General features: G+C 31.4%; 1 protein-coding gene across 1 annotated transcript; it reads right to left on the reverse strand.

Moving 5' to 3' along the window:
• Nucleotides 1-9,250: 9,250 nt before the first annotated feature.
• Nucleotides 9,251-26,414, reverse strand: LOC129919131 (ATP-dependent zinc metalloprotease YME1L). Its single transcript, XM_055999981.1, has 11 exons — nucleotides 26,281-26,414; nucleotides 25,834-26,225; nucleotides 25,684-25,775; nucleotides 18,082-18,182; nucleotides 17,929-18,024; nucleotides 17,784-17,866; nucleotides 17,413-17,726; nucleotides 10,651-10,880; nucleotides 10,428-10,588; nucleotides 10,205-10,370; nucleotides 9,251-10,145 (listed from the first exon to the last, which is right to left on the reverse strand). The coding sequence occupies exons 1-11, from the start codon at nucleotides 26,305-26,307 to the stop codon at nucleotides 9,651-9,653; spliced, it is 2,157 nt and encodes a 718-aa protein (XP_055855956.1). The 5' UTR covers nucleotides 26,308-26,414; the 3' UTR covers nucleotides 9,251-9,650.
• Between the last annotated feature and the right edge of the window lie 827 nt (nucleotides 26,415-27,241).

Consider the following 27,241-nt stretch of genomic DNA (forward strand, 5'->3'; position numbering starts at 1 on the left):
AAAAGTTTTTTTTATATTGACATTTATTCTTCTGATAGTCTAACTGACGATTGAAAAATCGGGGCTAAGTGTAATTGGTTCCCCGGATACTGATAGCTATCACCCTTGAAATCCAATATAAATTCAATTTAGTAGAAAAATACACCCTTTCAACCATTATATTTTTATAGTTTTTTTTTATTCTTGATGCCAATGACCACCGAAATATTTTAACCATTTTTTTTTAAATCTGCCATTATTTTAACAGGGTGTTTTGGTAATTGTTGCAAAACGATCTTTCTCCCTTAAAAAAAAAACACCCTTTCACCCAAAATATTTCAATGTACTTTTTTGGTTCTTGGTTCTCATTGCAAATGAAACGTTCATGTCGAATTTTATCCTTCTGAAAATATGTACTTGTTGCACTGAAAATAGTAACTACATTAAAAGGACTATAAAATATAAATATGGTTTGAGTTTTGTTAGATTCAGCATACAAATAAGCTTGTTTTGTTTTGAGAAAAAATTAATTTTTCAACAGTCAGATATAGCTTATTCCTTTAATAAAACATTTAATAGAGGAATAAAACTATTTGCTTCTTTCAGAGACAAATACAAATTATTCTAAGGAATATTAGCTGTGTTTTATTTTCCTAGTGATCCAGATCAGATTATGAATTTATTTGCGAAACAATAAGAAAACAAAATCCTACTTTTGTTGTAAAGCTAATAAAAACAATGATCTGGGGTCGAATCACCGCACAAGATTACGATCATACTTTAACGTTTTGACTATTGCTCTCTCTATTTAAACAATAGAAAAAGATAGGGACACATAGCAACCACACGTTAACGAACGTATGCCGTAGTTCGACCCCTGATCTGGATCACGTGGAAAATAAAACACAGCTAATATCAACAAAAATATTGTGTCAATTGTCCATCGGAACACAAGAAAACAAAAACAATTATGAATAAAAATGACGTTTAATTTTGAATAGTTTTTTACATTTAGGGCCAATTTTTCAATAGTCAGTTAAACAGTCAGTTAGTACTTATTCCTCTGATAGAGAAAAAATCATTTTTTTCAACAGGTTGATATAGCTTATTCCTAGGAATAAAACTATCTGCTTCTTTCAGATACGAATAAAAATTATTCTAAGGAATGATTTCAACAAAAATATTGTGCTAATTGTCAAAGCTGCTTTGAAAGAATTTTGACAAAAAATACAGAGGAACAAAAGAAAAAAAAAAACAATTATGAATACAAATGACGTTTAATTTTGAATATTTTTGAATTTGACAATTTTTTTTTTGTTATTCTGTAGAATAAATTATTCTTGATTGAAAAATTCAATGTTGTTATCTGATTGTTTATGAGCCTAATAACTTTAGTCGTCGAACAGTTAACTGACTGTTTATTAGAAGATTGAAAAATCGGCTCTTAATTTTTGTTATTCTGTAGAATACAAAATCGTGCACTTTGTGATAAAAGCATGAAATTAACATCGTTTGGTAGTACTCAATATAAGAGTTATTTTGAGATATTGGGCCACCTTGTATTCCATGTATGAAATGGTACCATTGCACCACATGGAAAATGTATGCATTTTTTTCAACTGCATATAAATGTCATACATAGTATAAGAATCAAAAATACACAAAAATTTTAATATATTTACCATGGAATATTTAATTTTCATACAAATTAATATTTTAAAGGAGTGAGGTGCATAAGTAAAAGTATGAAAAATAACTGTGCAGTTTGTGATAAAGGGATCAACTTAATAGCATTGTTGGTACAATATGTAACCATCATTTAAAGATATTGGGCCCCTGAATATCTTAATATAATATAGGAGGAGCCATCTTATAATCACAAATTTCACAAATATTCATTCAATTAGCTTTCTGTGCATCGTTATAAACACCCTTCTATTTAAAATATTAAGTGGCCCAATATCTTTAAATGATGGTTACATAGTATTTCAATTTCGTTCAGTTCTGGCCATAGAAACTATTAGAAAAACCATAAAACACAGTTTTGATCCATGCAAGTCAGTTTTTTTTTGATAAAATGATCGCAAATTTTGTTTAGAGTTGACGTTCACGTGGATAGCAGATTAACGAAGTAGAGTAGAGTTAAAGTAAATCGAAAAAAAATTTTAAGGAAATACAGTCGACTCCTTCTAAGTCGAACTTTCACGGGACTCGAAAATCATATTTGGTTGCAAGATCATTTGGTTGCAAGATCATTTAACTTGAAAAATGAATCTGTTAAATTATTTTTGTTTTATCACTTAGCGATCATTCTTCACTGAAATACATTTAATTGAAAATCACTCAAAAAAAGTATTTTTTTTGTTTCTTTATGTTTTAGCTAGAAGTTTAGTGTTTATGTGATATATGAATGAGCTCACTTGCTCTATATAGAACAAGTAAAAAACAAGCAAAATGCAATTCTCATTTTTAACTTTTGTTCCAATCACTGTTGTCAAATCACCGCAATTAACATTAACGTACAATGGCTTTTTTCCCAACTTGTAAGATGTTGTAAACTATCCTTTATTTTTTATATAAACAAAAGTATGTATGTGCAAAACAATATAAAAAAGTTCGTATACGCCACAGTGCACACATTATATTTGTTGTGTTTTTTAAGCAGCTTCATAGTAAAAAACAAATAAAAACAATTGATAAAAAAGCATAAAGTTGGCAACATAGTTCCCCCTCCAAGAAACAAATAATTTTTGGATATTGAGCCACTTTGGAAGCCCGAAAGGAGAATGGGCATTTTGGAAGTTCGGTGGCCATTAATGAAGTTGGTATCAAATGAAAGAACTATAACTCAGCAAAAACTTATGCTATAGAGGTTTGGCTATAATATTCAATGTGAGATATTGCAGTATTAGTATTAAATGCATCGTTACGTGTGTGAAGCCCAACATGAATTAAATTTTTATTTTATATCTAAAATATGATACATTTTCCCTGAGACTCAACACATTAATCTTGAAAATCCGACCAATAATTCAAAATTAAAGATTTTTACGCTAACAACTTCGCGATTTACTTCCACAGTTTCCAAACTATTCAAACTAACAACTTTTTAGTAGTTCTGAATTCATTCAAAGACATTTTTTCTATAGAAGAAATGGAGTTGAATACAACCAGAAGTACTTAGCAGTAGATACTTAAGGCCAAAGGAACACAGCTATAACAAAACTCTCAGAACTGACTCGAAATTTTTGTTTTAATAGTTTGGGTCTTCAGTCTTCAGGCTCAGGAAAAATGACAAAGCATCATATTTGCGCTTAAAATACATATTTGGCCCGATTACTACAGGTAAAATAGGCATTTGAAAAATAAAAAATTGTTGCACTCATGAAACTTGGCAAAAAGTTTGGTTTTGGGATAAAAACCAAGATTAAAAAAGTCTATAAAAAAAAAGTTAGGTTCAACGGTGTTTTTTAGCGGACAAGAGGGAGAGGGTGAAGGTCAAGAATATAGTGCATAAAATTGTGTGTGAAATATCATCATATGACACATGTTTTTAGATATTTTTTGATGCTGTATCTAATGACATAAAAATAAAGTCAATACGATTGCTCTAAGAAAAGTTATTGCCGATTAAAAACCAGGGTGCTTGTTTTTTGACCTCAACATGTAAAATATAACCGAAACCAATGTGAAAAACATGCTACACTGATGAAATTCGGAATGAAGGTTTAAGATAAACTATGGACAAAGGATTCATAAAGTTCTTAAAAATGTTTTTGGTGAAAGGGTGTTTTTTTGATGGGTTGAGTTATGTAAATTAATTTTTAAAACTTGTTGAAAAAGTTTTGGTTAGTATTAGAATTAAGAATCTATAAAGTGTACAAAAATATCTTGAGCGAAAGGGTGTTTTTTTTTAAGAAATTATGAAATTCGGAAATATGACCACAAAAACTGGGAAAAATTGTTACACCAATGAAAATTGGTAAAAATGTTTCATTTATAACAGAAACCAAGAACCCAAACAGTCTATACAAAAATTTTAGGTGAAAGGGTGTTTTTTTTTGGCAATAGGAAAAATCAGCGATAAATGGTATAAAAGGTACCCTTACGAAATTCATTAAATATGTTGTCTTTTCAATGGGAATTACGAATAAAACAAATCTATGAATACATTTTTTTTTATTTGAAAAGGTGTTTTTTTAGGTGTAGATAAAATATGGGTATATTTGCAAAAGTGTGTAATACTAGAGTAATATTAGTGGTACTCTATTGAAATTTAGCAAATATGTCACTTTTGAGATTAGAAACAAGAATCAAAAGCGTCTATAAAAATGTCATGGTTAAAAGGGTGTTTTTTTGAGTGAAAACAAAAATGATGGGTCACCCTAATGAAATTTGGCAAAAACATTGAATTTGGGATAGAAAGCAAGAATAAAGAATTTTCATAAAAAAATTAAAGGGTGTTTTTTTCGAAGAGACAGTAAAATCTGTTATTGGTTCCAAAAAGCCAATGGTTTATTTTATTTTTGGGTTTGATGACCAATTAAACGTTTATACTTAAGTTCTTAGACGTTTTACACTAATCATTGGCTTTTTGGGACCAATTACAGATTTTAGTGTCTCTTCGAAGAAAACACCCTTTCACCTAATTTTTTTTTATGAAAACTCTTTATTCTTGCTTTCTATCCCAAAATCAATGTTTTTACCAAATTTCATTAGGGTGTCCCATCATTTTTGTTTACACTAAAAAAAAACACCCTTTTAACCACGATATCTTTATAGACACTTTAGACTCTTGTTTCTAATCTCAAGCAACATAATTGCTGAATTTCAATAGGGTACCACTAATAGTACTCTTGTATTACACACTTTTTAAAATATACCAATATTTTATTTACACTACACCTAAAAAAAAACACCCTTTCACATGAAAAAAAATTTATAGATTTGTTTTATTCGTAATTCCCATGCGAAAGACAACATATTTAATGAATTTCGTAAGGGTACTTTTTAAACCATTGATTTTATCGGACTTGTCGCGGATTTTCCCTATTTCCCAAAAAAAAAACACCATTTCACCTAAAATATTTGTATAGGCTGCTTAGATTCTTGGTTTCGGTTATAAATGAAACATTTTTACCAATTTTCATTGGTGTAACAATTTTTCCCAGTTTTTGAGGTCATATTTCCGAATTTCATCATTTCTTAAAAAAAAACACCCTTTCACTCAAGATAATTTTGTACACTTTATAGATTCTAATACTAACCAAAACTTTTACACCCAGTTTTAAAAATTAATAAAACTTAAGTCAGCTGTTATGGTATCTTTCATACACATAGCTCAACCCATACAAAAAAACACCCTTTCACCAAAAATATTTTCAAGAACTTTATGAATCTTTTGTCCATAGTTTATCTTCAACCTTTATTCCGAATTTATATTTTACCTGTTGAAATAAAAATAAAATGCACGACTGGGTCGCACGAACTTGCTCTTAGAGTTAAAGTTGCTTAAATTTTTAAGACTTTTTATATAGAAATTTGGAAAAAAAACAAAATTCGTTTTTGAAAAAAAATCTGAAATTAAATTGCCCTCCAAAACTAGTATGCTGTTTTGATTGATATATTAACATGCATTTTTAGAAAAAAAAATTTCAAAATCGTTAGAGCCGTTTTTTAAAAAACTAATTTTTTATAAATATTTTTTTGGAAAAAAAGTTTTAAAATAAAATTAGTATGCCATTTGGTAGAAATCACTAATCTACATCTAAAAACAAAATTTCAAAAAAGTTCTATGTCCCGTTTTCGAAAATTTGATTTTTCAAAAAAAAATTTTCAAATTTTTTTTTAAAATCCAAAAATTATTTTTTTCAAAATTTTATTTTTGGCTTATATTTAAATTATATAAATGCTTCTTCACAAAAAGTTTCGTTGAAATCGAATAAGCAGTTTCGGAGATAATCGGATTTGAAAAAAACGGTTCTATGGCAGGTACCGTTAATAATGATTTTCAAAAAAATTTTTTTCTATTGAAAGATAGACTTTAGCTTAAAACTAACATTTGAATTTTTTAAACAAAATCGTTAGAGCCGTTTTCGAGATATTTCAATTTTACTAAAATCGGTATATGACAAGTACCGTTATTTTTGGTCCAAAAAAATTAATTCCAAAAACCCCTCTGGAGAGTCGCCAAATAACGCTACATACCAAGTTTGACATTAATCGGTCCATCCGTTTAGGCTGTAGCTCCTTATACAGACAGACAGACAGACTGACAGACAGACAGACGGACTTCCGCGACCCACTTTTTTGGCATTGTCTACCATCGTAATGTCATGGAAAAATGTTATCTCAACTTTTTTTTTTTGTACGAATGCATAACTTGATATATAGTTACGGTGACCATCCGTCCCGGTTTACCCGGGACTGTCCCGTATTTCTAAAGCTTGTCCCGGGTTTTTATTGAAGAAACCCGGGACGTATAAGTGTCCCGTATTTTGTAATTTGTCCCGTGATTGTCCCGTATTTGCACAGTCTCTGATTTGATCATAAAAATTTAAATACTTTGTACGGAAAACTAGAAAACGGTAGATGGGAAATTAAAGTTTTTATAATTTTTCGGATAAAAACATTAGTTTTTTAAATTTTTCTTCAATTATTCAGTTCCAGATTCTGTTTGTCAGGTTGAAAATCTACACCAGAAAAAGTTTTATTTTTGGATACTGAAAATGTTGACGAGTAAAAACCCAGCTAAATTTCAAAACATTTAAGAACATGTTAAAAGTTGAATTAAAGATTAAAAAATTTCAAAATTATTTAAAATAAAATTAAAACCTTAAAAAACAGCTCTCACGATTTTGATTTAAAAAATATTTTTTTTAGAAATTAACAGTTATAACTTATTGATTTCTTAAATGGTTTCAACAAAAATAATGCTATAAAATCGTTTATGAAATCTTAATATCAAAATAAGGAAAAATTAAGTCTAATTATTGTGAAGAGTCAGTATTTTTAAAACAATCCCAAAAATTTTGTATTTGTCCCGGGTTTCGCTCCTAGAAATATGGTCACCGTATATATAGTACCTATATCGCAAGTAAAAAAACAAGCATCCTGGTTTTTAGTCGGCAATAACTTTTCTTAGAGCAATCGTATTGACTTATTTTTATGTCATTAGATTTAGCATCAAAAAATACCTTAAAAACATGTGTCATATGATGATATTCCACACACAATTTTTTGCACTATATTCTTGACCTTCACCCAACTTTTTTTTATAGACTTTTTTATCCTTGGTTCTTATCCCAAAACCAAACTTTTTGCCAAGTTTCATGAGTGTAACAATTTTTTTTTTTTTTTTGATTTTATGTAGGTACTATTTTACAAAGTTACAACATTGAGACAATCTATACAAAAGTGTTAAATGCTAAAACGAATGTTATCCGTTTCTGAAGTACGTCACAAGGATAAAACTTCTGCACAACAATTTGTAAGACTTAATTACATCAACAAAAATAACGAATTCATTAATGACCGCGTAGCGTCCACGTTCCATACAAATTTGCCCATTCCCCTTTCAAATAGTTTAATAAAAAAATCAAAAACATTCAACCCTCTTACGTGAACAAAAATTGAAATTCACTTTTCTATTGAATTTAAATCCGGATTTCTGTGTGGTCAATCCGGGGCTGACCTACAGCCCGTAAACCAAATATAAAAATTTTAAGAATTATTTTAAATACGCGATCTTCTCTCTCCCTTAATTTTGTCATCATCACATATTTATCGTGCAGTAAAACATTTCTGCATTAGCCCATCTATGTTGTTGACCGCAATTTGTTTTTTATTTTTTAATTTTATAAGAGTGTGACTATGGGGCTGTAAAAAGAAAACAAATACCGAAATCATCCAAAAATTCCAAAACAAAGTCCTTCGTGGAATAGTTAATGCACCTTGGTACATAAGAAATAGCGATTTACATCGTGACTTACAAATAGAAACGGTTACAGAAGTTGTTAAAAAATACGCTGTATCCCATAATCAGAGACTGCAAAGTCATACCAATTCTGAAATGGTGTCCGTCTTGAATACCAGAAACCATGTTCGGAGATTAAGAAGAACCAAGCCTCATGAGCTTATGGTCTAAAAAAACATGGGAAAGTATTAAAAGTTTAAACTTCCCCCAAAGTGATTTTACAAAGTTAAGAAAGAAAAATCTGATGTCGATCTCTCAAGATTGGTCCTGATAAAGAGGTGGTTTTAGTGGTTAAGAGTCCCACACTACTTGGTGCCGAATACTGCCAAGTGTCTTTTGAAGATTTCCTCCCGTCAAAAAAAAAAAAAAAAAAAAAATAAGAGTGTGACAGATATTTATTCCTTTTTTGTTGTTTAAAAATCCACTACAGATTTGTGGCGTCGAAAAAGTGCCATTTGAAAAACGACACGACAAAGGAAACTAGAGCTGTCGAAAAACGACATGACATCGAATAAGCATGAATATCTTCTAAATGATAAAAGTATTTTTGATTAGTTTTATTTTTATTTATTTTGATTTATGTGAAGTTCTTTGAGAAACAGTGCAGAAAATAAAATATTTAATAACGTACATAATCAAACAAGGAATAATGACTAAGGTTATTCGAAAGTGAACAAAATTTATTTAATAGATTTCGCGATAAGTTGCAATATATTAACTAAAAAATCAAGGTGATATGTTTAAAAGAAATTGTCTAATTTTGTATTTTTGATTTTAATCAATAATTTTGACAGGTTTTTAAGAATTCGATACACGACCACATACAATTTGGATCAAAATTTTGTATGGAATTTTAAGGCCTGGCTTTCATTTTTTCGTTTTTTTTTTTTATTCTTTTAACTTGAAAAGAACTTTAAATTGAATATATAACTGATATCAATCGTATTGCATCAAAATATCAAATTTGAATTTTTTCGAAATACGGCCTTTTTATTCTCGCGAGACGATATAATGTACATACAAAGGCAACAATTTCTCCTGAATATTGATGGCCTCAAAAGATATGTGTGTGTCAAAGTTAAATTCAATAGCCTTTTCCAGCCAGCTGCGTCTCTAAACAGTCATCTCTTACTTTTTTACTTCAAGTCTTTTGAATCTTGCTGTCAAAAGCTATACATAATAATCAGCTATAATAATGGCATTGAGAACAAACCTAAAAGAGAACCTTTTGGAAATCATATAAATAATTTTTTTTATTAAAACCAAAATTAAAAAAAAAAAAAACTAACAAGTAAATAAATTTTGAATCTTCTTTTAAAATAATTTTTGTTTTGATAATTTATTAATTCAATCTGTTATTTTGTCTAGACAAAGGGCATATAATTGACTAACTCATATCAATAAAATACTGCCATCTCTGATTCTTAAGCTCCAGACGCCTTCTGGCATTACAGTTGAACTAGTTTCAGATGCCCACAATTTTTATTATTATTTTTTTTTTTTTTCATATTCACAACATTTTCATAAATGTATCAAATTAAAAAGTCTAACTTTAATGAACTAAGCAAACGTGTGCGAATTTTGCCTCTCGAACGTTTTCAAGCCAAAATGTAATTGTATATACAAAATCAACAATAAACATAGAAAATATTGTTATTACTATCTCTAACTTATATAAAATGTACATCGTATCTTGTTACTGTGATCCATTCATGATAGCTTTTATATCTTCTGCATCTAAAGTCTCATATTTTAATAAAGCTTCTGCAAGTGCCTTGTGTTCTTTTGCATGTTTTTTTAGTATAGCTTTTGCTCGCTCATAACTTTCGCTTAGAATTCTTTTAATTTCAGCATCAACTGCTTCAACGGTATATGGACCTAATGAGTCACCTTGTCCAAGACCCTTCGGACCTTCGATTGTACGTAATCCTACTTTTTCCGACATTCCCCAGTCTTTTACCATATGCGTTGCAATTGAAGTCGCTTGTTTCAAATCACTACTTGCTCCAGATGTTATTTTATCAATTCCAAATATAAGCTCTTCAGCTGCTCGGCCACCCATCATTGTGTCCATCATGGCCAAAAGTTGAGCCCTTGTAACGTGGTAACGTTCTTTTTCTGGGATGTATGCTGTATGACCAAGAGAAGGTCCTCTAGGCATTATGGTAACTTTATGCAACGGATGCGATTCCTGAAATTCAAAAATAAATTAAGCTTTTGACAAACAAGTTATTAGATTTGAATTATTACCCTCGTGTAATAGGCTACAATAGCGTGTCCGCCTTCATGGTAAGCTGTAATGAGATTCGCTTCTTCATCTGGTAGCCTGGCTTTACGTTCCGGACCCATAAGAACTTTATCCCTCGCCGATTCTAAATGTTTCATAGTCACAGATTCTGCACCGTCTATCGCAGCTCTTAGAAGAATTTTGTTTTAGATTAGATTAACACATATGTATAAAGAATAAAAATACCTTAGAGCTCCTTGATTTATCATGTTTTCTAAATCAGCTCCAGTAAAGCCTGACGTTCCTCGTGCAAGGATATCTATGTCGATTTCGTCATGTAAGATTTTAGACAAATAGAGAGACAAAATTTCTTTACGCCCAGTAAAATCAGGTGTTGATACTACAACCTAGTAATTGCATAGCTTTAAAAATGTTACTCTTAAAAAAATATGTAAAATAAAAAATTTACCTCTACATCAAAACGGCCAGGTCTTAAAAGTGCTTGATCAAGATCATCCCTACGATTTGTTGCTCCCAAGACAATAACGCCAGCGTTTTGATGGAATCCATCCATTTCAGAGAGAAGCTGATTAATAGTCTGGTTGGCGTAAGGGTGCAAGACTGAATTGGTTCGCTTCGCGCCAACGGAATCTATTTCATCAATAAATATTACACAGGGTGCCCTTGCTTTTGCGGCCTCTGGAAATTGAAAAACGTTTTATGTACATAAGTATCTTTAATTCACAATGGACAGATATAATTTTGTGGTAGTCAGAGATTTTCTAAGAAAAGAACCATTTTTGTCAATCACTGTTTTTTCGGGCTTAGAATGCATTTAAGCAGTAAAGCCCTCTCTTAAAGAACCAAGGAAGCCCTGTACAAGACCTTAACACGTTGACTGCCAAGTGACCCACCGGTGGGTCACGCAAAAGTTTCCCAGGAGGCCAGGTGACCCACCGGTGGGTCACAGTCAGAACATTCCTTAAAAGAAAAGAAGATATGACCCACCGGTGGGTCACTTAGGAATAAGCACAAGCACTTAACATAAGGGGCCATGTGACCCTACGGTGATCACACTTTTAAAACACATCAAAAACACTTATTACTTAAATTTAAAGACACAGAGAGATACGTTTAAAACAAACGTTAAAGGTTGGCCCTCAGGGGATACTTTTTTTTTTGTTCGGTGGCAGTCAACGTGTTAATAACCCCCGTGCTGCTGTATTGGGCAGAGGCAATGTTCGGTCAAGAATGCATCGGATGAATTGTTTGAGGAGAATGCAACCTAATTTTCCTGGTTTGAAGATAAGGTGCAGATTTTTAAAAATTGAAAAACTACACTTCAGATATTTGTGTTAGATCAACATGAATAAGGTACATTACTTTTCAGGGATGTTCAGTAAGGTGGAGTGATTTTATTTTTTTTTTTTATTTTCGAATCGGCAAAGTAATAAAAAGTTGCGCCATTTATAAACGAACAAAACTGTATATTTAAAATTTTTAAATAATTTCATTTTGAGGTGCCCCAAGCCCTCTGAATGCTAAAAAAGGCAACTTTTTGACCTTTAAATTAAATGGGGAAAAATAAAGTTCAGTATAGATTTTCTTATAAATTCGTATTTAACTGAGTTTGAATCATCTAAAAAATATGTTTTACTTCACTTTTAATTGAGATTTCAATCAAAAATCTTAACAAAGGTGCGGTTAGTTGAAAATCTAGAATTCTTAAATTTCGATGTTCATACTTTTCGTAAGACTTTTTTCTAAAAAATATATTAAAAAAGCCAAGTAACTTATTAGTCTAAGAGCCGGGAGCAGATTTCTTGCGTGAGAGGTAACCGATTCATATGAATGTCAGAGGTAGTCTGGGTCATGGTGATGACGAATACCTTAGTCTGAATGCATTTATTTGGGGCGTTGTCGAGAAAAAGCGCATCAAAAGTACCATTTTTCTTAAAATCGATTTAGTGAGGGTAACCACTTAAAATTTATAGATAACCAACGCCACATACTCACTGATAACAAATATGAATGAAGTAAAAGCTGTAGAGCTTTTTATTACCGACCGCTTTCGATCTGTAGGAAAAAAAACTTTAAAAAGTTTGCAATTTTTTATATAGCTTTTTTATATATACAAAATTGCAATCTTTTCGTCCCTCCCCGCCTAAAACTATACAATATTTTCTTGCCTGAGTGCAACCTACACGTCTAGGTTTTTTGTTACATCTATTGCAAATTACCCTGTACTATGTAGAACCTTTTTCCTATAAAAAAATTGCAATCTTTTTGAAGTTTTTTTTTCCTACAGATCGAAAACGGTCTGTCAAATCGAAAAACCGTTGATGTAATAAATGAAGGTAATAAAAAGCTCTACAACTTTTACTTCAAATTAATTTTTAAAAAAGCTCAAATAAAAGAGATATGACGAAAATAAGAAAATCACCCTTTGACTTGCTTCAAAAAAACCACCCTAACTCTTAAACCGAAGGTTTAATCGAAAAAACTTATTTAACATATTCTGTAGGAAATTAAATTATATTTAAGATTGCTATACAATTTTTTCTGCTAGGTCCAATAATACGCGAGTTATGTGAAAAAGTAAAATAAATAAATTTTCAGAAAAACTGAATTTTCGGGACCGTCTGCCAGGGGTTTGGCCCCACTCAAAATGTCTGCCATGGGTATTTTTGTCATCAGGGAGTCCACCGCTACAAGATGCGACTAATTTCAAGTGGTTACCCTAAATGAAACAATTTTCAGAAAAACAGCATTTTCGAAACCGTCTGCCGAGGGTTTGGCCCCACTTAAAATGTCTGCCATGGGTATTTTTGTTATCAGGGGGTCCACCGCTCCAGGATGCGATTAATTTTAGGTGGTTACCCCAAAGTCTAAAAACGCCAAAAAAAAACGCATTTTCGGGACAGTCTGCCGGGGGTTTGGCCCCACTTAAAATGTCTGCCATTGGTATATTTGTTATCAGTGAGTATGTGGCGTTGGTTATCTATAAATTTTAAGTGGTTACCCTCACTAAATCGATTTTCAGAAAAATGGTACTTTTGATGCGCTTTTTCTCGACAACGCCCCAAATAAATGCAGGCAGACTAAGGTATTCGTCATCACCATGACCCACACTACCTCTGACATTCATATGAATCGGTTACCTCTCACGCAAGAAATCTGCTCCCGGCTCTCGGTCTATATTTTTTTCAAGTTTCACACTCAGTGAAACATGAATTAAAAAAAAAATGAATTGAACTTTATTTTCCCCATTTAATTAAAAGGTCAAAAAGTCCCCTTTTTAAGCATTCAGAGGACTTGGGGCACCTCAAAATAAAATTATTTAAAAATTTTTAGCATACAGTTTCGTTCGTTTATAAATGGCGCAACTTTTTATTACTATGCCAATTCGAAAATAAAAAGTTAAAATAAAATCGCTCCACCTTAATGATCAGATTGATTTGTTTGTGGGTTTTGTTGGAATCAGCGTTAAACAATACCTTGAAATCATATGGGTTATGTTGGTATACATATAAGAATCTAAAGTTTTCTTATTTTTTTTTTTAAATCTGCATCTAACTTTAGTTTAACCTGGAAAATTAGGACTTGCAAACATGAGATTTTTTTAGATTTTTGACATAAGTTATGGAATATCCAAACAAAGATAGAAACCAAAAAATTAGCCTATTAGCACTAATTCCAAGATTGAACCAGGATGTTTTTTAGTGCATATCCTAAAATTTCCCCTTTCTCAAAAAATACCATTTGTTCATAGATTTATATATGTTTTTTTCATTGCATTGTTTTGATTCTTAATAATAATGGATATGGAAACCCTCATGCAAAATTTGATTCGTCTACCATAACTTTTAAGGGTTTTTCGGTAGTAAGATTGCAACTGTTATAGTAATATGGGTTTGCAGATGAAAAACAGGTAAAACTTTTTTCAGAGACGTCAGATTGCCTTGATTTTAGATTTTTTGAAATCAGCATTAAATATCATGTACCATATGTGTATATAATACCATCTTCTATTTTTGCTAATTTTGAAAATATCCATTTCGCGTCTTGACCTTGAAAATCGCGTATTGCGGACATGAGATTTTTCTAGACTTTTGAGGTATGTTATAGAATGCCAAGACGAAGGTATTGAGTAAAAAAAAATGTCTATTAGCTGGATTTGACTGGATTATATGTTTTTTTTTTTTATAAATTCAATCCTAAGTGGGCTTTAGGTCTGGTTTATAATTTTTTCTATCTTGCCTCCGAAAATAGGAATTATTGTTTTTTTTTTATTTCATTATTATTTTTTTTTTAATAATAATACATGAATACACATTTTTTAAATGAACAAATTAAATATTTTATATGTATTTATTGAAAGTGACGTCACCAAGTAAAAATGAGAAATTCACACAGGGCAGGGGAGCAAATAGTTTTACGGCGAACACAACTAAAAGACTTAAGGCCCCCGCTTACTACGTAGTTTCTATCGGCCGATAGTTAAGTCGGGTTGGGCTCCTAGTGTGCGCACAGGCAGGCGTAAGAAATATTTTAGTTTGAAGGCAATTGTGTAGCAAAACAAACTATTTTGTTGGTCAAACAAACTTTTTGATCGGCCGATACTTAATCGTTGTAGTGTGCGCACTTTCATACATTTTCATACTGATTAAGAGACCGACTAAACTGTCGGCCGATAGAAAGTTTGTAGTGTGCGGGGGCTTTAAAGCTTTTAGAAAAATGCTAAGAACACATTATTTTCAAGAAATTTTTCATTTTTGACTAACATTTCAAAAAGATTCAACTTAGTACACGTAATAAATAAAAAAATATTTAACAATTTATTGAAACAACCGAAAATGATAAAAAGTTTTTCAAAACTCGACCCAAAAGTGATCTTCCTCTTCCTTTGAGAATGTGCGAGAGGAAGACCTCATTTTAAATGGAGCGCTCAGTTGGAAAAGAACCTCAACTAACGTGTGCAATTGGAGATACCTAGCTAGGAACCAAGCTGGCTGAAAAGACTTATAGGTTGAAGTCGAGATCTATCCTGAATTGTAAGCGCCACATTAAGTAAGTAGATAAGTAAGATTGTGGGACGTCCACCTACTCGATTTTCTATTTATTTCAAGAGATTTTTGGCCATTTTCCTACCCGCTAATCTTTGATTTTTCATGGTTCCATGCTTTTATTTATATTCTAAACCAAACTCAATTTTCCTTAATTTTCATACTTCTGAACAACAATTTTTCATATATGCTATTCGCCTGTGGAATTATCTACCAAGAAATTTAAAACTGATAAGTGACGAAGCTAGGTTTAAATTTTCCAAAAAGTTCTGTATAATAGTTTTGTATGAGTATTAGATACGATTTTTAAATACAGTTGTATATACATATGTTATGTTACTTTTCTTTATAAGGATAATGTTAGTTAAGGTAAAAAAAAGATGATTGTGTTTATATAAACTCCTCTATTTAGTAGCTAATTCACCATTATTATAATATGTATATTTGCATAACATATTATTAGACATATTCTTACATTGTATGCATTAAATGAATAAAATCTAAATCTAAAATCTAGTTCTAAGTAGTAGAAATAAATTTGTTTTAATTCCGCTTTTATCCTGAGCTGCAATTTCGAACGACATGTACCATGTATCGAGCGGCAATCTTAAACGGAGTTTTAGAAAACCCCACAAATTCGAAAAATTCGATGAGTATTCGGTTCACACACTGGAAACATAGGTTCAATTCCTATTGGCATATTTGTTTAATTCTATTTTGAAATTTCGAGCAGTGAATTGCGTTTTATTTTAAAGTTAAACGAAAATTTTAGTTCATGTTGATGTAGGTAAATTATGTTTTTTCGTGAACAAAAAATATTGAATATTTGATTAAAAATTGAAAAAAAAATTAAAATGGAATCTAGGATTCCAGAGAATCTTGGTTCAATTCATATTGGTGCCAATTTATTTTTTTTTATTTTTCATAAAAAAAAAATTCAATATTTTTCTTCACAAGAAACCATAAATTACGCCATAAACTAAAAAAATTTTTTGCACACCAAGTGCCGTTATACCTATCGTATAGATTTGAGTCCAGAAAACTAGTAAATCTTATCTAAAAAAATGTTTATGGATAGGTTTTCGGGATATGATTTTTCAAAGTTTTTTTTTGTTATTTTTCGCAGCATTCAGCATATTCGGGCTATATCTTGAGTAATAAACGATCAATCTGAACTGAACAAAAAACATTTTAAAAAATCGATTTTTTAAAGGAAATTTTTGCAAAAAAAAAATTTCTTACTGAAAGAAAAAATCATAATCTTTCGAGTCTTCATAGTTTTAAATTTTGCATGTGCAACTTATAAAGATATGACCATTTTTGTAAAGATCAATATTTTCGACTCTTTTTGTTATTTTTTGATTTTTTGCCTATAACTTGAAAAGCAAGCAACAGCAACTGCGGAAAGTCATCGATTGTTGGTGGACAATTATTCTCTATCCGAACTGACTTGTCGTGATTGGTTTCCAAGATTCAAAAGCGGTGATGTTGTTCGATAGCGGTCAGCCAAAAAAGTTTGAACATTATTATGAGGTGTTTAAATCAGGTCAGGTCATCACAGGGGAACTCTTCATACTGACGTATTTAAAAATTTGTACTAAGTAACTTTTTGTAGATAACTAAATTTCCTATCGATTTGCACCCTTTTAAAAAATTTTAAAATAAAAATATTGTAAAAAACCTAAGAAAATATATTCAAAAAAGAGGAAAAAGCGATATTTTTGACTTTTTAGTAGTCTATTTTTATCTTTTGAGCATTTATAGATATTGAACATGTAACGGAGAAAAGAAAATACTTTATTTTACAATATAATGGTCACAAAAATTTAATACGGCTAAAATTGGATAAAATATAGACTTTCAAAGTCTACTGTTTCTGGTCTTTTTGAGCCATTTTTCTTTTAAATGTTTTGATACAGGTGCTGGTTTTTCTGTTCAGATTGATCGTTTTTTACTAAAGATATAGCCCGAATACTATGTATGGTGGGAAAAATAACGACAAAAACTTTGAAAAATCATACCTCGAAAACCTATACAAGGTATTTTTGTTTTAAAGTGATTAACGAGTCCCTGAGGTCAAATTACGTAAGAAAAAAATAGTGAGTGTCCATTTTGGCTGTTAACCAGTGTTATATACAAAAACACAAAAATAATGCACAACTTACTGAATAAATCTCGAACTCTACGTGCTCCTTGACCTACTAACACCTCATCAAACTCTGGTCCCGCTGCATGGAAAAATGGAACATTCGCTTCTCCAGCTACTGCACGTGCAAGCAAAGTTTTTCCAGTGCCGGGTGGTCCAACTAATAGCACACCTTTTGGAAGTTTCCCACCAAGATTAGAGAACTTATCAGGGTTTTTCAAGAATTCGACAACTTCCTTCAGTTCTTGTTTGGCTTCGTCGCAGCCTTTAACATCTTCAAAAGTGACATTAATCTCCTCTGGATCTACTTCTACTTGATTTCCCAGCTGAATTCTAGTATAATTTAAATTGAAATATTAAATAACTTACTTTTTTAATAAAACAACAAACCTAAACATTGATCCACTGGACGATGAAAAGAGGCTTACTAATATGCCTAAAAACACAACTATTATAAGGAGTTGTTGAAATACCTAATTTAAAAAATATACATATAACACAATTAAAAGAATTGTTGGCATTTATTTTGTGTTACCTTTAAATACTTCATGGTTTTTCCAGATTTGTTAGTTTCGTCTGTGTTCAAGGCCGCCAGGTAACCTTCAGCAAACGCAAGTTTGATATTTTTCTCCTAAGAATATATAGATAAATATAATTTGTGTGTTTATTAAAAATTAAATTTTACAACCCCATCTTTTTGAAGGCCATGTTCACTTGTATTTTTGAGAAGTTTTGTCAAAGTTTCTGTATGAACAGCAATTGAAGGCTCATACTTGTTTGAAGATCCACCTTAAAAAATTTAAAGAAATTTAATTTAAAGAAATTGATTTATTAAATTAGGCAGAAGACTTTTCATGCAATCAAATATATCAAGCATTTTTTTTCTTAATTTATAGCGTCACTTGTCCACTAGGCCAAACTACTTGGTGAAAACCTTATATGGACTGATCCGACATTTCAGAGCACAGAGGTTGAATCACGGCGCATGATTACGATCATACGTTAACGTTTTGACCATTGCCGTCTCTATTTAATCAGTAGAAAAAGAGAAGGACAGATAGCGGCCATACTTTAACGAACGTATGCCGTGATTCGATCTCAGGTCTTATAAGCAATCGCTTTGTAACATTTCGCATCGGAACAAAATTTCAAAACATCACGTTTATCTGTACGTCCCAAAGAAAAGAAGAAAGTGAACAGAAGCAAAGAAGTATTCTAGTATTTTACTTCTTAGAAAACGAATAATAAATGCTAGAAGACTGTCCTTGGCGATTTTTAAGGAGGAAAAGGAGGCAGTAACGGATTTAGATAGGGTTCGTAAAGGTCATAACATAACCTTTTAAACCTTTAGAAAAAAACACAAAGTTTCAAGCGTAAAGGTAAAAACAGTCAAGTTTTTACTTACGATGTTTCTTAATTGGTGTATTATACTTTAGGAAACGATTAATGGGTATGTTAAAATAATGTATTTACATTATTTAAAGAGATTTTAAGGGATTTTTACTTTTTTTTACCATTTTTAAGGTATAACGTTTTTTTATAAATTTATCATAAAAAAACGATGAATTTACTCGAACTAAACTCTAAAAACAGGGCCATAGTTCATTTTCTGGGGACCGATAAATAATATTGCGAGAAAAACTTAATTTCCATCGCTTTACGCCAGATGTCGAAAGTAGTAATATCTTAATTTAAATTAAATTTCCAATGGATTTATGTCAAAGTACTGTCAAAAGGATAGAAGAATCAGAGATTTGTATTGGGTCGAAAATGTCTGAGTTCATCCCAACAAAATTTCATTTCCGGGAAGCTTTACTTTTCTGCTTGATTTTTGGTGGACAATTATTCTCTATCCGAACCGACTTGTCTTGATTGGTTTCAAAGATTCAAAAGCGGTGATGTTGAACGATAGCGGTGAATTTTAAATACAATGAACGTCCACTTCACCAAAAAAGTTTGAACATTATTATGAGCTGTTTAACCCTCTGTAGACACACCTCTTTTTTGCGAATTTGGTTTATACTTTTTCATTTCCCTAGAACTTTTTTCGGTCTCAATATTTTATAGAGAATCATGTATGAAATTGATGTAGAATTTTTGAGGAAATCGAATATTGCATTCACAATTGTATTTTCACCCTTATAAAGACACTTTTTTGTGATCGCCTTTTATTTTTGTCCTGCCAAATTCGCACCCGTGTGCCGACAGAGGGTTAAATCAGGTCAGGTTATCACAGGGGAACTCTACATACTGACGTCTTTTTATTAAAAAAGGAGTTTTACAGTTTTCTCCCAACCAAATTGATCTCGCCGCAATTGTATACAGGCATTTTTCGAATTACCTGGATTGCTGGACGTTCCGAGGAGCCCTTATCACAAACCCCGAATTTGCTACGAAAATCGGATTTCATGAAAAATGGTATCAATAGCTTAAATTTTTGGAGTCGAATGCAAAAAAAATAAATGATTACACCCGATAGCGTGGGGCCCAGGCCAACCCCACATGTGGTTCCACATATGAAGCACTAATGGAGAAGAAGAAGTAGAAGTAAGTAAGAATAGTTCGGTGACTAATGTTTGATAAATAATTTTGAATTGAAAAATAAAAAGCAAATTATTTGACGAGGACGAATTGAAGGAGATCAAAAGAAGCACAGCTACCAGATACGCCACCGCCTAATGTACTGGCTGTTACTAGGCGATCAAAATACAACCCCTAGTTCGAAAACGACACGAAAATAGTTCTGATACCAAGAAAGTCCTGTAATAATGATTCCAGTTCTGCTGTATGGGGCAGAGGCATGGATATTTATATGAGCAAAGCGACTTTAGTCGCTATTTGCGACCTTTTTTAGGTCTGAGCGACTAAGCGACGACTTTTTATTAAAAGCGATCTCTTCAAAATTTCATAATAGCTACTTTTTTCTATCTCTCGAAAAGAAGTTGTATGAGCTCAGCCATTTAAATGGAATTTGGAAGAAAAACATTAACTAAGTTAACTTATATTCATAAAATTGTTGAGTAGAAGAAAAATATAATGTTCTTGACAGTTTTTTTCTCATTTTATTCATTAATTTCATTTTATTTATTTTTTAGCAACATGGTTGAGTTTTTTATTCCTAATAAATATCTTTTGTGGCAGGAATTGTTCCTACTTCTTAAACTGAAATTTGCCACATGCATATTTGTTGTAGGAGTTAATTGAGAAAAATATTTCTAACTTTTACTACTATTGTTGGAAAGCAGTAACTAAGTACAGTAACTAAGCTTCCATTTTAACTAGCATTTGAATAGTGCTGTTTTATTTCTTGTTTATGTTTAATTTTATGAATTGATTAGCGCAAAATTTTAAACCATTTAGTGAATTGCTAAGGCCATTTAGTAAGTTACTAAGTTAAAAATCCGTATACTTTTTGGCTTAGTAACTTACTAAAATGGCTTTAGCAATTTATTGAATCGTTTAAAATTTTGCGCCACTATATTTTTATGTCTGTCGTTTAGGATTAAAAAATCCTAGCATTTATAATGTAAACGGCTAGTTTACTGGCGTGCTTAACTAGTCGTGTTTTATTGGTAATTGCTTACGTGGGTTAAATAACGTTTTATACTGTTAAGAACCACAAAGGACTGTTTATTGATTTTGATTTTAGTAGGCTAAAAACCCAGTTATGTACTAATAAACACGGCTAATGTTTGAGCAACAGTTATTTTGAGTAGGTAAGCACTGATTTTTCAATCGTCAGTTAGACTATCAGAAGAATAAATTTCAATATAAAAAAAACTTTTAATACTAGAAATACGCCTTAACTGGGGTTTATTTGGCTATTGAAAAACTGGATCTAAATAATAATCCAAGTTCTCTAGCAACTTTGGCACTACACCCTTATTTACAGGAAACAACTCAGGCCATTTTCGACACCCCTCTAACTTCCACACCAAAGATGCTAGAAATTTCAAACTCGCTACATTTGTTGAGATAGTCAAAACCAAACACCTCACAAAATTTCAGCCTCCTACGATGAGTAGTTTCTGAGATATAGGGCTTCAAAAATCGCAAAAACCGTAACTGACTGACTGACTCACTCACTCACTGACAGATCATCAAAATTATGGAGAACTTCCCGATATCGTAGAAACTTGAAATTTTACACGGTGATAGGACTTGTGGTGTATACAAAGGAAAAAATCGAAAATTTGAGATTTTCAGTTCAGGGGGCGTGGCATCCGCCCATTTCCACTGCATTTTCATCAAATATTATGAAGCACTTCTGATTATCGTAGAATCTTGAAATTTAGTGGAATGGTAGAACTAGTAGTTTATACAAAGGAAAAAATTTAAAGTTTGAGAATTTCAGCCAGGGGGCGTGGCAACCGCCCATATCCGCTGAATTTTCATAAAATATTATAGAGCACTTCTGATTATCGTAGAATCTTGAAATTTGGTGGAATGGTAGAACTGGTAGTTTATACAAAGGAAAAAATTTAAAATTTGAGAATTTCAGCATGGGGGCGTGGCAACCGCCCATTTCCGCTGAATTATCATTAAATATTATAGAGCACTTCTGATGATCGTAGAATCTTGAAATTTGGTGGAATGGTAGAGCTGGTAGTTTATACAAAGGAAAAAATTTAAAATTTGAGAATTTCGGCCAGGGGGCGTGGCAACCGCCCATTTTCACTGAATTTTCATCAAATATAGAGATTTTCAATTCTACAGCCATACCTTGCAAAAAGTAGTGAAATCACAACAAAAACATTACTGTTAAAAAAAGAGCCAAGTTCTCCTATGTTGAAATTATGCTGGCACAAAAAGTATTGAGATGTAAAAGTGTACCAAGTTCTAAAGTTTGGGTTCAAATTCGTATCAACAAAATTTTGATTGTTTACTTGGCAATTTTTGAAATAACTTTAAAAATCGGTAATTAAAAGAAAAATTGTCAAGAGAACAATCAAAATTTTATTGATACGAATTTGAACCCAAACTTTAGAACTTGGTACACTTTTACATCTCAATACTTTTTGTGCCAGCATAATTTCAACATAGGAGAACTTGGCTCTTTTTTTAACAGTAATGTTTTTGTTGTGATAATAATATTAACTCGTGTTCTTCGGGGTCCTTATAAATTCGTAAAATGAAGACTTTTTTTTAATTTCTAAACTTATTATTTTGTTTTGTTAATAAAAACCTCGTTATAAGACGTTTGGTCCTGAAAAATATGTACAAAAACACTCGCTCAGCAGTTTGGGATGGGAAAGATATGTCTGAATGGTTTGAGACTACATCTGGTGTCAAACAAGGTTGTCTTTTATGTGCAGTTCTCTTTGCTATATTCATTGATGATATTTCAATGTATTTATCCGCTGGAGTAAGTTTTGCAGGTCTAAACGTTAAGGTACTCATGTACACAGATGAAATTGTGCTTTTAGCACAATCGCCCCAAAGTTTACAACTTATGATAAATAAGATAGTTGATTTTTGTAGAATCTGGAAATTAACGGTTAATCTAGAAAAATCTAAAGTAATAATAGTAAGAAATACACAATCAAAACTTAATTCGAATGAAAAGTGGTTTTTTAATGGTGGCCTCACCATTGAAATAGTGACAGATACCTTGGACTACTTTTAAAATCTCATATGAAGCTAACCTCGAAAAAAAAACTGATTGCGTCTAACGCGTCATGGAAAGATGTTATGAGTAGCAAAGATGTACCAACCTCAGCTAAGTACAAGGTATTTGATGCTGTAATACGCTCCGTTATGTGCTACGGCTGTCAAACATGGGGATATCAGTCAAACGAAGAAGTAGAAAAACTTCAAGGTTACTTTCTCAAACGGCTTTTCTTCTTACCATCCAATATTCCAAACTTTGTTCTACTACTTGAAACCGGCCTTCCTGCTCTTTTTATTCATACTCTAAAACTAGACTTTGACTTCATCTTGAAAGTACTGGCATATTCACCAAACAGAATTCAATTGTCAATAGCAAAGTACATCATAGATAACAAAGTGGAGTGGATAGGAGAATGGAGACAATGGTCAACGAAGTGTGGAATTGAGCTAAATTTCCAATATACTAACTTGATATTACTAAAAGAACAACTCTACGGGTTATTACAGGCTGTCGACATCTACCAGCGTAATGAAAATTTACAAAAAATGTCATCTTCAATCAACAGAGTCATTTACCCCGATTTGAAACATAATCTCATAAATAACTATTTTAGTGATGAATACAGTACGAGGGAAATTTCTTTAATCTGTAAAGCAAGAAGTGAGCAACTTAATTTAAACGGCTCAGCCTATAAGGGTTCATCCACTACACATTGCACCCTTTGTTATTTGAATTCAAAAGAAGATACTTTTCATTTTTTATAAATATGCCCAGTTTATAAAGAACTTAGAGTCCTCTACTTTGGAAAACCAACTCTAACTATGGAGCAAACGTTAACAATTTTAAACGGTGAAAATTGGAAAAACCTATCCAATTATCTTGAAAAATCAATCTGTTACAGAGAAATGATTATAACAGAATTTTCTTAATACTTAAATTAAAAACAGTACAGTTGAATCATTTATTTTCAAAACATAATAAGTCTACTTTTTTTCAAAATTCGTTTTTTTGACTAAATTGTTACTCTAGGGATAACCACGTCTATCTTCAAAATAATGAAGTATCTACTCCATCTATAACCGATTATACAGCTAAGCGAAATATTTTTTTAGTATCAAAAACAGGATAAGTCCCGGACTTATCATCTTTTGAAAATAAACAACAGCTTTTTTATGTGTAAATGCTATATTCAGGTACTGGCTGAAAATCTTAAGTTCAAAGAGTCTTTAAAGTTAAAGAAGCACTCCGGACATTATATTTTAATCTCAAATACAATTTTGTGATAGACTGGGGATGAAAGCAAAATTGTGTACCCATTTTAAAACTAATTTCACATCCGTTTATTTTCAAAGTATGATAAGTCCAAAAGCGTTTTTATTTTTTATCTTTTGAACTATCTCTCCAAAAATTAAAATCGAAACGTTATTTTGTACCTAGGCAAAAGTTCTACAGAATACATTTTTTATAAATTTTGCTACACACATCAAAAGAAAATAGAACGTTTTTTTCTTCTCCTGCAAAATTTAAAATCATGGACTTATCATGTTTTGAAAATAAATGATTCAATTATATATCATGTTTTTCTAATTACTAGTATATATTATTGTTGTATATTATTTATTATTTTACTATTATTTTTAATAACTGAAATTTTGTTTTTAACTAAACTAAAAGTCTGTACATAACGCTTAAATTAATGGGTTCAAAAACCCGTATTTTTGTTTTAGCCAAACTAAAAGCTCTTTTTTTTTTGTAATCTTGAAACCAAGTTTTACTCAATTTTAATTTTGTTTCTGCCAAACTAAAAGCTGTTAATCCATACTTCAAAAAAAATTATGTATTAACTATTAAGTAATTTATTTTTGTTTAAGCTAAACTGAAATCCCTATTTGCATCTTTATATAATTTTTTGCAATTGTTCATTTACATTCTGTTAAATAGTAAACATTTTCTTTGAACACAGTTTGAAAACACATAGTCAATCTGGCAGACAGCATTGCCACCGCCAAAACACTTTTATTACACAATTTAAATTTTATTCAATTGTAACCGAAACTATTGTATTTAACAATTTTAAGTAATAAAAAACATCTATCTATCTATCTTGTAGTAAATAAAGAGCAACACCTCGTTATAAGACAACTTTTGTGTTTTTCTCGACTTTTTCGACAAAAAAGCGACTTTTTTCAATTTTTCTGATTTGCGACCCTTTTGTTGTGAAAGCGATTATTTTTGCGGCCTTTAAAAATTTTTCAACGGAACGCTGATGAAAGTCTTCTGGATTCTTTAAGAGAAATATTCTTCGGTCTAGAGTGGGAAGGGTAGAAGGGAAAATTAAATGGGCTTTACAGCGTTGATCACATAGTAAGAAAATACTGCCGCTGAGACCGGTGGGACACGTGACAGAGGAAGACCTCAAATACATTGATGTTTCCAACTTGGACAAACAAGCTTAAATCCACCTGGATTGAGAGCACTCCACTAAGTAGTAATTACAAGGGAAAAGCGAGAATTTTAAATTTCACAAATTATTTTGAGAAACTTCCTATCCGCCAAAGTGTTAACTGCTAAGCAAACGTGTCAATCACATTTTTGTTGGGTTGAATATTCTTTCTTTTCATTTAGAAACAATTTTACAAAAAAATAACAGCAGTAATTAAAAATTTTAAATAAACTTACCAAGAGAATTTCGTATTCTTGCAATTAGAGAAGGATTCCTTTTGGCCTCTGCCTCAATTGATCTATCAGTCTTAAAGTGTCGAACAAATTTGCTTGAAAAATTAAATTAAAACTAAAACTCCATTTAATATTAGTAAACTTAAAACTTACATTTCGTAATTAGAATTGAATCCTCTTCTTTTATTTAACAAGCATTTAACATCTGAAATTCCTGTACTCACAGTAACACTCATTAGGTGTTTTGAATTTTTTCCATTACTGGCGATTTGTTTTGCAATGATATTCGCATCGATATGTTTCAAGGACATTTCGACATCCTCAAGAACTCGATTTAGTCTGCCCTTTTCGAAGAATGTTTTCACACAAGCATTATGAGTGGCAATGTTTAGAATACTTGCACGCGATTTGTTCAATATTGAAACAAGTTCGTCGAGGACGGTCTTTTGGTAATCTCGAATGTTTTTTTGTGAAAATTGGGTAGAATTCTTGCGAGCTGAATAGTAGTGTGGTTTTCGACCGATACTTGTTAAGTAAAACGGTGGCTGTAATGGAAGTTTGATTAATTGTGGTTATTGTGTAAGTTTTTATATAAATTACCAAGGTATGTGAAGAAGCAAACATCATTTTGTTAAAATACCAAAATAATTTATTTTATTTTGCGATTGCGATAAAAATTTTGGTATTACAAATGCGAATGACACAAGAATTCACGATGACAGAAAAAATATGTCATTTTTGATGGTTCGTTTTTTTTTGCTGTTGAAGGGAGCCGCTGTAAACATTTAAGGCTCCACACACACTTTTTTGCTTTTCGAAACATTAGGTGTGTTTTTTTGTTTATCTATATAGATTTTGTGCAAAAAAACGACATCGAGATTTTTGAAATCCATGCAAACATTTGGCACCACTGTACACATACTTTGGCAGCTGTCTGTCAAAAATGTTGCTTTTGTTTTTTTTTTATTTTAACTCCGAAGTGGGAAGGCCATTACATCCATTTTGGATGCAAACAAAAATTTTCATATGGCCATCATTGTATATATATTTCCATAGTACTATCATGAAGTAAAACGATCTCAGGAACTCTAGTGGTGACTTGAAAAAGCAGAATTTGTATGAAAAAAACACACTGAGCGCCACCTCAAAAAAGTGGCGACATCAACTAATACTAAATTCGACTTCATGATAGTACTATAGAAATATATATACAATGATGGCCATGGCATCCATGTTGGATTCAAAAAAATTGTTTTTTCACAAAAAACCAAAAATTATCTGTATATTCTTAGCTACATTTTAAGACCATGACCATTAACATTAGTTGCGTCGTTCTTGTGTTATAAGCGTTTGAAGGTAGCCATATTGAATTTTTTTTCGATTTTTTAAAAATCAAATGTGAAAACTTTTTTATTTTTATTTCTAATTTTTCGAAAAAACTTTGGTAATTTTATATACATATCTGTTCAACAATCTTATCAGGATCCATTTAAGACTTTTATCTGAAAAGTGCATTGCGTATATCTCGAGATATTAACATTTCAATGCAACCATGTCAAAC

The sequence above is a fragment of the Episyrphus balteatus genome, chromosome 1 (assembly GCF_945859705.1).
Source record: "Episyrphus balteatus chromosome 1, idEpiBalt1.1, whole genome shotgun sequence".
Lineage (NCBI taxonomy): Eukaryota > Metazoa > Arthropoda > Insecta > Diptera > Syrphidae > Episyrphus > Episyrphus balteatus.